At 37.3% G+C, this 15,657-nt stretch overlaps 1 protein-coding gene across 1 annotated transcript in view; it reads right to left on the bottom strand.

Moving 5' to 3' along the window:
* Positions 1-9,762, bottom strand: part of LOC309821450 (bifunctional heparan sulfate N-deacetylase/N-sulfotransferase 3) — a gene marked incomplete at its 3' end in the record, with an annotated part of 138,775 nt that extends 129,013 nt beyond the window's left edge. Inside the window, exon 1 of the mRNA XM_082652736.1 lies at positions 8,767-9,762. Coding sequence (XP_082508862.1) covers positions 8,767-9,747 — 981 coding nt within the window. The 5' untranslated portion in view covers positions 9,748-9,762. The remainder of the gene's footprint in view (positions 1-8,766) is intronic.
* Positions 9,763-15,657: the final 5,895 nt, after the last annotated feature.

The raw sequence follows: 15,657 nt of genomic DNA, 5'->3' as shown, positions 1-15,657 counted from the left end.
GAAATCCTTATCACGGCACTTAGAGTAGCTGTTCATAATTTTCTGAACTGAACTGAATATCTCTAGCATCTAAATCTGTACTGAGAGTTTTCCTCTTGTAATCTGCTGCTCATCTAGTGTGTAAAACTTGTCATTGCCTGTTGAGCCTTAGTACCATCTATGATTGTCCTGCTCTTTATCCTGCTTGGGAAGGATTCATCACATCGCACCTTTAAAGATGTAATTAGTCACCAAATATTGTTTATATATTCATGTGGTGTTCAGAAACATTATTTTGTCTCCTTTAAATAATTTAAAACTCATTCTTTTAGAATGTCATTGTGTAACAGATGACTCCTTGATATTAATAGTAATAGAGACACATTGCATCTCACAATGTAACAAATTTAATAAAATTTATTAAATGTAAGTAGATTATGGATACAAAATAGTTTTTCCCTTTGCTAAACTATTTTCTTATTTCCCCATGTTAAATTATTGCCGAAAACTATTTCCAGAAAATTATTTCCTTAATGTAATTGTCTTTATAGCTGCTAGCACACTATGGCTATTTAATTTTGATAATAATATTGAGAATGATGTATTTTCCTGTATATTGTAAATCACATTATCTAACATTTAGAAATAAGTATTCTACCAAACTGAAAGAAAGAGAAACATTTCATATACGTTCATTAAGAACAGTCCCAAACTGCCTAACTTTTTGACAATTATAAAACAATATAGGGCCCAGAGGGATTCGGACACATTTTACTACCACAAACATTCAGGTGACTTCTAGGGAGCCCTATTTTTCCTAGTATGAGCAACAATGGTTATACATGAAGGAACTATCAACTAAGCATTGTAAATTCAACAGAACTATCTTTCAAAGACAAGGGTGAATAAAAACATTTACATTCCATAAAATCTGAGAGTTTACCACAAATAGACTCTCACTAAAGGGACATCTAAAGGATATGCTCCAGGAAGAATGGGATTCATCCACTCAACAAATATATAAGGAGCCAGACACACTTTTAGATGCTGGGGATACCTCAGTGAACAAACAGATGAGAAAATCTTGTCCTCATGGTGGTTACATTTTAGTAGCCAAAGTCACAAACCAACAAAAATAGGTAATTACATAGAGTCTGTCCAGTAGTGTGCTATTAAACCTTTAACAACTGGCTCTTTGAAAAGAAAAAAGCCTGAATTTGTAGAATTTGCCAGTTTCTTTGGTAATACTACCCCCATGCCAAAATTCCAAACTACTGGCCATGTTATTGAAGCTGGGAAGAGATGTACACAGTTGATCTGGTGAGCGTGTGCCAATTTCAGCACACTATTGATGATCATAAGTGCTAGGGAAAGAAATTAGCAGGAAAAGATGGGAAGACTTGGGGTGTTGCAATTTTAAAGAGAACGGTCAGAGAAGACGTCACTGATAAGGTGACATTTGAGTAAAGACCTGAAGGAAGTGAGGAAGAGAGCCGTGCACCAATTTGGGGGAAAAACATTTTAGGCAGAAAGAACAGCAAGTACAAAACCCTGAAGCAGGAGCTGGAACAGCAAGGAGGCTAGGGAGGTTAGAGTGAAGAAGAGGGGAGCAGGGCATGTGATCAAGGAGTTAAGGAGAGGGTATAAAAGACTAAGAATTTTGGCTTTTAATGTGGGTGAGACTGGAAGTCACTGGAGGGTTCTGAGAAGAAGAAGGACATGATCTGAATTATACGTCAATGACATCACTCTGGCTTACCTGTTGAAAAGGAGTAGGCCAATCTAATTAAACCATGATGGTAGTAAAAACAATAATGTCTAATAAACAGCCATAACATAGTTCATATCCAAAACAAGAAAGGCTCATCAGGGGGGTGGGGGTGGAAGGGATTGGGGGTTTGGGATTAGTAGATGCAAACTATTATATATAGGATGGATAAACAACGAGGTCCTACTGTATAGCACAGGGAACTATATTCAATATCCCATAATAAACCATAATGGAAAAGAATATGAAAAAGAATATATATATATATATAAATATATATAAACTGAATCCCTTTCCTGTACTTCAAAAATTAACACAATATTGCAAATCAACTATACTTCAATAAAAAAAATTTAAAAAAAAAGAATGGCTCATCAGCCAAAGGAGAGTGGACATGATTGGAGACAAAGTACTTTGCACTTTTTGACTGAGGTATGAGAATATTAATATTACCACTTTCTTATTAGCACATATGTTTAAATTTCTGGAGAAACCACTAGTTTGATATATATAAAAAATATATATATATAAATATATAATATATATATATATAAAATATATATATTTCAAACCAGGAATGGGTAGAAGAAGGAAACTGACAATTAAAGCAATAAAGGATAGAGAGAAGGAAAAGAAGATACAGAACAAGTGGGACAAATATAAAGCACAAAATAAGGTAGCTGAAATTAATCCATACACATTGATAATCATATTAAGTGTACGTAGACCGATCTTGTTAATTAAAAGACAAATATTGACACAGTAGATAAAAAGCAAAAGTCATAGAAAGTTGTTCTCAAAACTAAGTTATAATGTAAAGACAGATGATAGAGCAAATATAAAAATGAGATAAAGTATAATTTTTAAATAGTAACCCCCAAAAAGCCGGTGTAGCTCTACTAGTATTAAGATAGCCATAGAATAATAAAATATTAAATTAATATATAAATATATACACACACACACTTAAGTAACATAGCTTCAAAATATGTAAGGGAACAACTGACAGAAAAACAACGAAATATTTACAATCCACTATTAGAGCTGGAGAATTAAACATACCGTCTTTGGTAACGTCAAGTAGTACACTTTATTCCTTCCCCTCCATCCAAAAAAAGATCAAAACAGGAAGAATACAGAAGCTCTGAACCACACAGCTAACAAAGTTGAGCTAATAGATATACCTTGACTGTACAATATATGTTCCTATAAGAATATTGTATCCAGTCATAAAGTGATTCTAGCAAATGGAAAGTATTGGTATCAAATAGACACATGCTTCCAGAGCACAATGCAATTAAAGTGGGTATTAGCAAATAAAAAATAAGAAACATCACAGAGAATGGAAAGGAATTAGAGAAATATGAGTTTAGGGGGGAGAAAAGGTTGGTGCTATGTACAGGCCTTAACATCCATCAATAGTGAGCTATCTGGAGAAATGTTTCCTTTCTATTTTCACTTATGACAGAATAACTGGTTGCAGTTGCCTTTTCCCTGCAAACGTTTGGTGTGTCAGTTTCTTTTTCAATGACTTTACGAAACCTCTGGCTTGACCTTAGCTGGGGCAAGGAAGGTTCTTGTGAGAGGGTGAGGTCAGGCAGCACGAAGCTCCCCTTCACTGAAGCTTCCATTTTAGCCTCAGGGGGGTCAGCTCCCCCTGTATGACAGAGAAGTCAGCCAAGTCTGTCTTCTGAGCGTGATACCACTTACTTCTCAGAGCTTTACGGCTTCCTACTTCTATTTTCAGCACTTTCTTTTCCCTAGGCGCTCTGGGACCTTCAGTTAGCAGGGAAAGTAATGATAAAGTCACTCATAAAGAACTGTCCTCTCTTATGAGGCCACTTACAAAATGTAGATTTAAGGGGTAATCAACAAACAGCCAAACTAAGGAATAGTGACGTATAAGGGAGCAGTGGGAAAGGTTAGGGTGGTGAGAATGGGAATGGTTGCTAAGTCCCTCCAGTCGTACTCAGGCCCCTGTTTAGTGTGCTCAGATACAGCTGGGCTGGTTCTTGATTTTCTCACGGATGTTAGAAAGTTTGTCAATGTTAGAAAGAGCGCGTGTGCCTATTACAGAAGGAGAAGGAGGGAGAAACATAGGCATGAGAGTGATATGCAGCTCTTTTATTTGTTGAGAGTATACCTGCAGACAGTTCAGTAAAACCCTTAACACCACTTTTATCAGAGCCTCCTCCCTGTTCCACTTCCTATCTGTCTTAGGGCTGAAATGTTATACGAAACGGTCTAAGTCTAAAGGTATGATGCATCTGAGGCCAAGTGAATTCATTCTTCTAAGAGAGAATTTGAATTGTTAGTATTCATTTGGTCATGCTGTGCTTTCATGTATAACTTTAAAATGCTTTAATGGGAGAAGTATCTCTTTATATACCCACTTTCCCTCTCCAAAAAGCCTTTCTCCGAAAACCACTAGTCTCAGGAAGTTTGAGGACAGGTGTTAGAACACTAGGAACTTGAATTCTCTAACATCACAAAACTAGTCCATGGTAAATTTGAGACAAGTCCATTTAGTTCAATACACACACACACACACACATACACACACACACACACACACGCCCTTCCTGACTTCAATTTTACTGAACGTAGTATAATATTTGTTTACACTATGTTCTTTGGTTCTTTAAGGGCTATGGCTTGTAGCTTGTAAGTTCTCCAACTAATGAAGATAACACCTTAGGTCCCTTATTTATCTTCTTCCTCTTGAAGAGTCATTATTTTGTGACATGTCACAGTTTCTTCTGTAGCTTTGAGGCTCTTTGAAACGTGCTCATATTATTCAGTAGCAAGGCAGGTAAAAACTGATATTGCATTGCTAATTCTAATCTTCCGATTAAATAAGGAAACACAGTGTTTTTGCCCCACATAAGGAAAAAAAGCACGTTTGCAGTGATTAGCATCACAGTTAAAATTTACGTGGTATGCAACCATCCTTCTAATTTTGCAAGAAACATTCTACGTCACCTTCAATTTCCTCACATTCTTTTCAATTTTCCTAATACATCAAATAGGGTACGTATACTTGTTTTTTTAGTGGTAATAATTAAATAAAAGAGCTTCATGAAAATATTTCTATTAATTATGTACTATTAATCACCACATCCATGACCTTTTCTTAGACCACCTGCTCTTGGATCTTTCTTACTAGGAAAAAATCCTTCCCTTACCCTAGTTAGTTAGGGAGACCTATCATTCCAGTTTGCCTGGGACGCTGAATTTTAGCATTGAATGCCCTCAGTGTAAGCAAAGCAGGATAGTTGGTCCCTCTAACTCTAGCCCACCCTCCAGCTAATTTCTCTTCTCTCTTTTATATCAAAATTTCTCCACTGAGTACTCCACACTCTCCTTCTTCATATCTTAACCCTCTAATTTACTCCTGAACGTACTTCAGCTGTGCCTCTGCCTCGATCATTCCATTACCCTGGATCTTGTAAGAGTCCCCAGTGACTTTTATCTTTTGCCAAAGGAGACTTGCCATTTCTTACCTCGGTGGACCCTGCTATTAGATTTTATACTGCTGATCACACCCTCACTGAAGCTCTTTACTCCCAAGGCTTGTATAGCATCACAGCTTTCTGGTCTCCGACTATTCTGACTCTTATTCACAGGATTTTCTCTCTCCACTTGTTTTCTGAAAGATGATTTTCCTCAAGATTCTACACTTGATCTTCTTCTCTTGTCACTCTATAAACCCTTTCCCTGGCTGATCTCACATACTTTCATGCTGAAAGTGAACCATCCCCTAATTAGAATGATAACTTCAAAAACTACACTTGCTACCCAGACTTCTCGGGAGCCAACTGCCTGTTAAACATCTATACCTGTATGTCCCAGATGCACTTCAATAAAACTGAAAATTTTCATATGACCTCTAATGAACTTCATTATGATCTTCTTGCTCTCTCCTCTTTCTTTGTTGTTGGAATAATCAACTATTATTCAACTACACTAAATATTTTTTAACTTTAAAAAAATTTTATGGAAGTATAGTTGATTGACAATGTTGTGTTAATTTCTGCTGTACAGCAAAGTGATTCAGTTATACATATATATATATATTCTTTTTCATTATGGTTTACCCCAGGATACTGAATATAGTTCCCCTAGCTATACAGTAGGACCTTGTTGTTCATCCATTCTATATATAATAGTTTGCACCTGCTAATCCCAAACTCCCAATCCTTCCCTCCCCCTTGGCAACCACAAGTCTGTTCTCTATGTCTGTGAGTCTGTTTCTGTTTCATAGATATGTTCATTTGTGTCATATTTTAGATTCCACATATAAGTGGTATCATATGGTATTTGTCTTTCTCTTTCTGACTTACTTCACTTAGTATGATAATCTCTAGATCCATCCATGTTGCTGCAAATGGCATTATTTCATTCTTTTTAATGACTAATATTCCACTGTATATACGTACCACATCTTTATCCATTCATCTGTTGATGGACATTTAAGTTGTTTCCATGTCTTGGCTGTTGTAAATAGTGCTGCTATGAACATAGGGGTGCATGTATCTTTTTGAATTTTAGTTTTGTCTGGGTATATGCCCGGGAGTGGGACTGCTGAATCACATGGGAACTCTATTCAACTACGCTAAAAATCTTAATGTCATCCTTGATTATATTCTCTTTCATCTCCATTGATCCAATTACTAAGTTTTCAACTTTACCTTCGATATTGTTCTTATATTGGTCATTCCTTCTCCATTCTTATTCTCATTTCCTAGTTTCAAGAAACCTTCTTTTGTCTGGATATCATCTCTACAGCCCCCTAAATCATTATATCACTATAGCTTTGCCTTCCAAATCTGTTCTACTTAATAGGACTTAACAGTTCTGGTAAACAGCACACAGTATGGTGTTTCACACAGCATTACTTACATAAAACCACACAGGCACTTTTCCTATTGTACTCACCACATTGCAAGCTATCTACCTATTTATCACTCCCACTCCACCCCTACCAAGACAGTGGTACACTCATTAAGGGGGAGCCATGCTTTATTTATCTTTGTATCCCTAGTGCCTACCTCCATGGTTGGCGTGTGATATGGCCGTTCCAAGTATTAAGCAGGAAGATGCTCAGCACAGTCTTCACCTATGTGCTTTCTGAGCTTCTCTAACTTTACTCTCCCGACCCTCTCTTCTAAAGGGATAAGACCATGGTGTATGTTTCTATTTACATATCACCAAAACTACTTCACATGTAGGACATGCTTAATAACTAGTTACAGAATGAATCAATGAAGGAATGAATGAATGGGTGAATGACTATGTTTAGAGACACAATCACAGATACAATTTAGAAGTAGTTCAAAAACCCAAATAATTCAAAACATACTTTCTTTTAAGCCTTTAGGTTGGTTAGAAAATATATTCCCATCTAAATGTGAGCAATTCATAAAATATTTTACACATGTTAAATTCTTATTGAATTTATTCAGTAAGGTTTTAATTTTTTATACCACTTAAAAATGGCTTAACCTTAAGAGCACTAAAGGCATTTTGTATTTTGTTTAATTTTAGAGGATATAGTAGAGTTTGCATAAAAAACTCGGAGACTTATCTAGCATATTTTTAATGATATAACAACATATTTTGACAGTTTTAAAGACTTATATTTTAGAAATAAAGCCTTAAAATTTTTTTTATCATAATATTTTGAAATGGAAAAATTAGAAAGGGAATTATATATTGTTTGTAATTTTCAAGGATATAATAAATGTTTTTTTTTCATAATAAATGTTTAAACTACCAGCTTGGTTTAATTTAGCTACATTTTCAAAGACTATTTCAAAAGACTAATGAAAACTTAAGCACAACTTCATTAATTAATTTATACTGACTTAAAAGGAAGAGTCTAAAATATTGCCAAGAATATGAAAGGTGTTTTTTTCTTTTCAGTCTTCACACTCTCTTATGGTAACATTTAATAGTCCTTCTGGTATTCTTAGCTCATTTAAGTAGTGTGATGAACATTACTATTACTTGCCAGATGCTTAGTGTCTGGAGAAAAGAATGCAGTTTCAAGACTTTTTTTCCATCTGATTCAGTACTTTATATTTTACCAAAAGGTCAAAGCTATATAGAATAAAAATTATGTATCAAAGTCTCTCCTTTCACTTTTCGTGAAATCAATATGTAGTATAACAGAGGTAGAATCCAGTGGCATTTCGAATGGGAAATTAAGATCAATGTAGATCATTTTAATTTTAAATTCCATTAATATTAAACAGCCAGTTGTTTATGTAATATAATCCCTTCACAATGATAACCAACTATCTTCACATAATTGTTTTCTATCTAAGGGCAGCAGTTTTACATAATAAGAAATCTAATCCAATATAAATGTAGCATGATAGGTTTCATATATGAACCAGAATTGTTCAATGAATTTTGAAAATTAATGTAAATTCTTATGTGTGTATGTGAATAGGTATGCTTGTGTATTCATAGCTTTCCATATTTAGTAGTGCTAATTTTCAGAGTTTCAAAAAAGTAACAAGAGAAAATGAGTCACACATTTGACTTCCAGAAACATCTGAACTTGCTACTTATGAGATCTTTAATTCTTGAAAATTTGTGGGAGTATTTATTTTCATTAAAATAAATTCACCTGGATTTCATAGCTAAATGGACTCATGTCTGAGATTAGTAATAGTTTACTGAGGTAGATAGTTTCTGGAAAGTAATTAAACAAAGTGGTTTCTACTCTGTAGTTTTAAATACACACGGAAATGCATTTCAGGATTCTGCCACACTCAATCCTTTAGTACAATCTTCATTTTCTTCTTGATTCAGAGAAAAATGTATTATCTACTTAGTTGTTCTAGGGCTGAGATATAGCCCCATATCTCAAAAATAGCTGAGGGTAGCCAACTCATCCCAGTTTGCCTAAGAATTTCCAAATAAAATAAAAATCCTATGTCCCAGGAAATCCCTTAGCCCTAGACAAACCTACTGAGAGACGAACCAAACTTTGAGATAAAGAGCCTTACCTTAACATCATTGGTGTTCATTCTTGTTCCTTCCTTTCCCACAAAAATATCATCAATATCCACGAGAATGTACCTGTCCAAGGACAATGTAAGCCTCTTCCCTGACAAGAAGGAAACAGCATCTATGAAGATGAGCTTATGCAACCAAAAGTTCAAGTTGCTGCCAAAAAGAACTCTGTGAATTCCATCATGGAGCCCCAGGTCGTGTATGACAGTGGCATAAAAAGCACCTTTAGGGATGGGAGGAGAAAGGTTTTCTGGGGTCTTTACTTTGGCAAATATTACTGGTTGGTAGGCTGAGTGATTAATCTGGAAAATGGTCCAGTCAGTTCCAGGTAAAGAACCTTTTTCAAGCTTAGAAGGTTTGGTCACATGAAGCAATGGAGAATGAGGATTAATACAACAATCTTTTACTGCAAGGTTTCCATATACAGAAAAAGGGAAACCTTTCAACTGAAAACTCTGTAGGCTCTTCTCGCTAGTTTTGTGGAATCCAATGACACCCACACCATATTCAACACAGTATTTATCTAAAAGGCTTCGATTCCAAGAGTCCATATTTATATACTTTAAAATATTCTCATAAATAATGAGAATGTATTTGCCTTTAGTTTTTTCTATAAGTGCTGGGAGATCCCCTTTTCCAGGAGCAATTTCAATGTGATACTGGAATCTGCTAGATTCTAGAATCATAACGATGTCTTGACCGAGCGATGAGTACTGGCTCTCCACAAACACCAGGACTGTGGGTTCTGTCCTTGAGGCATCAGAAAGCTTCCTTGTCTTCACTTCCATCAGCCTGTATGGTAGGTGCTGGAAGTCCCCACAGTCTACTTCTGAAGCCATCTCAGACAGTTCATTTTCCTGTTTGTAGCCACTGTACAGGTAGTAAGCAGAAATAATAATGCTCACCATACAGAATGTGGCAAGCAGAATCACCGTCCTTTGAAAGTGTCTGTGCAGCTTCATGATAAAACTCATGTTGTATATACTTCCCTCAGACTGTTCCAATAGAGGCACCATAAAAAAATAAAAGAAGAAAAGAAAAGATGATGTTTCAGACACTTTTCCAGCCTCAATCAATAGTTTATGTCACCATTGCAGCACATTTGTGTCACTTGATCAGGACTCACAGAAAATACAATCTGAAAAGTAGAATAAAATGCAATAGAATATCAAACATTCAGTCTGCAGCATTAAAATGAGCAAGTTTTTATCCTTGTGACTGGCACAAGTGGCAACCTGTGAGGCACATGAACTGGTGTTTGGTAAGTAAGAAAACCTCTTTCCTTCTCCCAGATCTGAATGAGGACATGGAAGGGGCACAAAGAGGGAAAGGCCTCCACTGAACAGAGGTCTCTATCCCTAGTATAGAAAAGACGTTGGACTAACAAGGAATTGCCTCTTACTCCTTGAGCTTTGCATCAAATTCTGTAGATCATATAGACCTAAGATCACAGAGAGGTCACCTGAGCCATACATTGCCATATCATGTAATACAGGCTCAAACTATTTGTTTTTAACTGCATACACTGAAAATTCATAAAAGTTTGGATATATTTCATTAAATGCTACTATTATGACAACAGTTTCTGCTTTTTAGAAAAAGTTCAGTAATTATATAAAAAAACTACCATAAAAGTGTTTTTAAAAAACATAATGAAAACAACTGCAACTTCATGAAACACTTTGTTATGCTATAATTTCAAATCCTTTTCAAGTTTCAGAAACCTTTGAAAAATTTAGTAACTTTTGAAAAATAATAAGAAAGAAACATGGGTGCTTTTTAGATTAGAAGTTATTAGAGTCTTACGGTCCTGGCACTTTTCATGGAAATATCATGGAATATAAAAAAATTTAAGAACGGTATTATTATTGTCCATAAGGCAGGCTGAAAGCTAGCTGAAGACAGCTGAAAGCGCTAGTGGAGAACATCGTAGTTGACGTTCTTCACAAGATTAGGGTTTATTACACTTCTGTCTCATATTGTCACTTTGGTCCTGGTACCTTCTAAGTAAAATGATAAGGTTAGAATAAATGATCACCAAGAACATTCTGGCTCTAAAATTCTGTGATATTCACCTCTGAAATAAGCAATGAGCAATATTTTGAATAATATATATTTACCTTTATGAAGAATATAATATTCTGGAATGTAACTGCAGGATATTTATAGGATAAATATCTTATTTAAATTATATATTGTACTTTATTCATTCAAATATTTAGGGAATCTATATCATTCATTCAAATATTTATGGGATAATTATCTTTCTGTTTAAAATATAAATGTTCATCAGAGTGAATTTCTTTAAAGGAGACAAAATTATAAGGTAGAGACAGTGACTAGAATGCAAACAATAACGTATGGGTTGTTGATTAGAGACAAATGACTGGCACAGGATGAGAGAAGACAGATACCATGGCAAGTGGGGGAGTCTGCAATGTGTCAGGGGTTGGATTTGGGCAGAGCCTTGAAGGATGAGGGTAAAATGAATAGGCATCTGAGACGGAGGTAATTTTACAGGGGCAGGTGTGAGTACAATACTGGGTAAGGGACACTCTGATGAAGAGTTGAAGGAAAGAGTGAGGAACAGCTAAAAAATAAACTGAATAAAATATGGGTAACTCAGATTATAGAGAGATTAGATAGCATAGAAGTTCATTGTTGAGAAGGCCTGTAGGGAGCCATTAAACTTTCCTGATTTGGGAAATAACACGATAAGGGTGAGATTTTGTGGGGTGGGGGGGAGTGAATTAATCAAGAATGTGGAATATATCCCAGAGCAGTGTTAGAGCCAACTCTGGCAAAAGCCAGTATAGGCTCCTTCCTCACAGTCCAGTCACGGACTGTTGATGCTCACACAGCAGACAGAATGTGGGCAGGGACAAGTCTGTGGGGCACCGCAAAGAAAGGCGGTGCTGAACTTCGTATTTCATGGAAGGTCTCTGGTACACCACCCTTTGCCAAGTACAATGCCATTAAGGGCTCTGACATGGTCTCAGAGAAATCCTACTCTTTTAAACATTCACATAGGTTTCGATGTAATTTAAGCAAATCAAAATTACCAGGACAACAGAGAGTTTTCATTGTAACTGTAGTTATTTCACTTTGAAAAGTAACTGTACTTTTAAAGTTAGGTACATGTTTATGAATACTGTAATAGTCTGAGGTATAATAGCAGGATACAAAATCTCACATCTCTCTAGGCTTCTGTTTCAATTTTAGCTGTGAAGTGTTTTTGACTGGATATAAAACGTATTACCACATTTTGCATTTCAGATAGCAGTGTCTCATAGTTTGTTCCTATTTTCAGAAGTGAAAGGCATGTGATTCATAAAGTTCTTACCTATGATGAGGCAGAGTGGTGAGGAATATTTGGTCTCACTATGCAGGACAGTTATTAGGAACCTATCAAATTATCTTCTCCATTAGCAAGTATAAAATACTGAAAGACATGTCTTTTCCATTAAACGCTTCCAGTGTCCTCCTGAAGCCAAAGGGAATTCCAATGTGTACGTCCCTGAGCGTAGGATTTGGTCTAACATATTTAAATGGATACATTAAGATTCTCTTAAGTTTTCTGCAAACCTTTTTTGGCTGCACATCTCACTTCGCTGTGGTCAAATTTAGTCTCTGGGGTGGACTCTCAAAACTTCCTGTTCCTACTGCAACCTCGTCCACCACCACCAACTTCCCATGCCCTCTCTGTCTCCGTTAGCTCTGAAAATCTCGGGATGGACTGAATTGTTGCTGTTACTCCTTCCTCTGCATTAGATGGCCCTGTAGCAGCTTCTCCTGAACCTTTCACCAGTGGGGCATCACTAAGAAGACAGTTACATAAGGAAAATTAAACTCCTCCACACAATTCCCCTGTGAAAACTTCTCAGCGTGGAGCTGACCTAAACATGGTCAGACTCAGCAGTCACACACAGCCATTGTGGAAAGTATCTTTCCTTTGTACTTCTTGACACTATTATAATTAAAATTCTGTTTAAAGTCAGTCTCCCCTGTTTAACTGTAAACTCTAGGAGAGTAGAGATAATGCTTCTTTTGTGTATCACTGAGCGCCTAGGGTCAGGCACAGAGTAAGCACAAATGGCTATTTGTGGAATTAGTTGAATACAATGGCATATTAACCTTAAAGGTTAATTTGACCCTTCTACTTTATTCTAATGCCATAAATTATTTTTAAGGCTACACATCACTATTAATGATTACAATTATCCATACATTTGCTGGATTTAATGTCTCTGTTTTATTCATTACTAAGAAATATATTCATACCATCCCAACATGGGACAAAAGAGCAACAATGGTAGATATTAAATCTTCACCCACCCAAAGATACCTTTGAATTAATCATTCTGCAAGCAGTCTTTAGGTATTTATTGAACACCTGCATTGGGCTTAGTGCTGTACTAGGTGCTGCGGACACCACAGAAATAATTTTAGGAATGATTCTTGTCTGTAGAAGCATGGTCTCTATGGGGGAAATGAGACTTGTGAAACAGCAGCCAACACTATGTTGCCCATAATAAGTAGTGATTTGTGCTGTACAGACTATATCTATTATAAGTTTCAGAAGAAAGGGCAGAGAGAGTAATGAAACTTAGGAAAGTCAGTGGCACCTTCTAAGAGACATGGTGCTTGAGGGGGACATGGCATGATGGGCAGGATTTGGGTACCAGGATGAGGTGAACACATCAGGCACAAAAACCTGGCAAAGTTGAAGAAATGAAATGGTTACAGTGTGTTTATCTGAGAGTCAGCCTAAACTAATTGGAAGGCACTGTGTGTTGGGTTGAAAATGGGAATAACATGTGATTGAAAGAGTACTGCAGATTGATGAACGTCCTTGGAAGTGATTGTGAACGCAACAGTGTGAAACAGCATTGGGTGTATCTGAACAGAAGAGAGACAATAAAAATAGTGTTTACAGATGATTAGTGTAGCAGTGACATCCAGAATGGACAGAGAGCAGTAATATGAACAGAGAGAGTACACGCTGCAGTGCACGCAGTGAAGAAGTAGGTGGAGTCTGGGTAGCCCAGCTAAGATGCTGCTGCATAATCCAGGTGGGGGGTGGTCTGAGTCCAGACCAAGGTGGTTATCAGAGAGAATGAAAACAAAGAGAGACTTGGGAGGCAAAGAGAAAAGGAAATGATTACTGGTTGGGGAGAGGGCAGGCTTTGGGACTAGAAGAATAAAAGTGCCAGTAGGGCTTCCCTGGTGGCGCAGTGGTTGAGAGTCCGCCTGCCGATGCAGGGGACGCGGGTTCCTGCCCGAGTCCAGGAAGATCCCACGTGCCGCGGAGCGTCTGGGCCCGTGAGCCATGGCCGCTGAGCCTGCGCCTCCGGAGCCTGTGCTCCGCAACGGGAGAGGCCATAACAGTGAGAGGCCTGTGTACCGCAAAAAAAAAAAAAAAAAAAAAAAGTGCCAGTAATAAAAACACCTTGGAGCGGAAATTGACTTGAGCTAGTGATGGACACTTAGGGTTCAGGCAGGTGGCTAAATGATGGTGGGGAGAGAGCAAAATCACCGTGTTCTAAAAAATAGTTGGATGACGACAAATAAGAAAGTCAAAGAAAGGTTTGAAATTGATGGGTCACGGGTAAATCTCAATATGCTACGCACACTCAGTCCCTCAGGAAAGTCCTTCTGGCCAACTCCACGCCTCCCCCCTTTAGGCCAGGTCTCCAGATTACATACTCTAATTATAATTACTTTTCCTTTGGGGCCTTTATCAAAACTCTTATGATTATTAGCAACATGATTTGTTTAATGTCTGTCTGTTTTGTTAGACTGAAATTTCCAAGGGTATAGGATTTGTGTTATTCCCAGTGATCTTTCAAACAAGACAAAGGATAAAAACATATTTAAAGGCCAAAAAGATCAACAGGTAAACCCTTTGGTACAATGACAATAGTGTTCTTGAAGGGCTCTCACAAAAATATATTGAAAACTACAGACTTCTGCATGGTCTGAAGGGTTCTGTGAATGACTAAAGAACAGGCACACGAGCCTGCGTGTCAGAGTTTCCTGGACACAAGTGTCTGTCTTAGAAGCATAGAGCTGACAGCTGGGGTTGGACTTGGCCACCTATTCGACCTATGATGAGGAATATGCTGAATGACCAAGAAACTGATGATGACATTTAGAAAATCAACAAACCATTTAGGCAGGCATTTTGGAAGAGTCACAGTAGATACGGGAACGTTGCAAGGTTGGGCTGGTGATAAGCCTCACCACCTCATCAGGATTTCCTATAAGGCACACTGGAGGAAATTACATCCTGTGGGAAGGCAGAATAACAACAACAGCCCGGCTAACATTAAAGAACACTCACTATATGCCAACATGGCCCTGGGCCCTTTAAAGGCTAAGTAACCCGCCCAAGATGCCTCAGCTTGTAGTAGCTGAACTGATTTCGAACCCGACAGCCTACAGCAAAGATACCGTCCACCTGGGAAGGGAAGTGCAACACATCGCTTTCATGCTAGGGACATGCAGGAAATGGATATCAGGCACCTCTTTAGATGCTGCAGTTTCCTCATGAAATGGGGGATACTTGTGGTACCTACTTAATAGGGTTTTGATGAGGATTATGAGTTAAAAGTATAAAAAGCTCTTAGAAAACTGTCTGGCACAGAGAATGAATATATTAAATGTTACCTGTTATAATGATGATGACGATGATGATGGTATAAATAACATAATAAATGAGAGAAATATCCTGAAGATGGCTAATAAAAATGTATTAAGGGTTCATAAAGGGATAGCTACAAACATTCTAGTATAAGCAGAGTGGTGGGAAGTACAGGAAGTCCACTTCTGATGCAGAAGTCTAAAGTCAGATGGATCTCAGTGCAGAGGAAGAGGCCCAATGA

Source organism: Grampus griseus (assembly GCF_964374135.1).
Source record: "Grampus griseus genome assembly, chromosome: 4".
Classification (NCBI taxonomy): Eukaryota; Metazoa; Chordata; class Mammalia; order Artiodactyla; family Delphinidae; genus Grampus; species Grampus griseus.
Note: the sequence above shows the minus strand (reverse complement) of the source record. Positions and strands in the feature narration are given on the sequence as shown.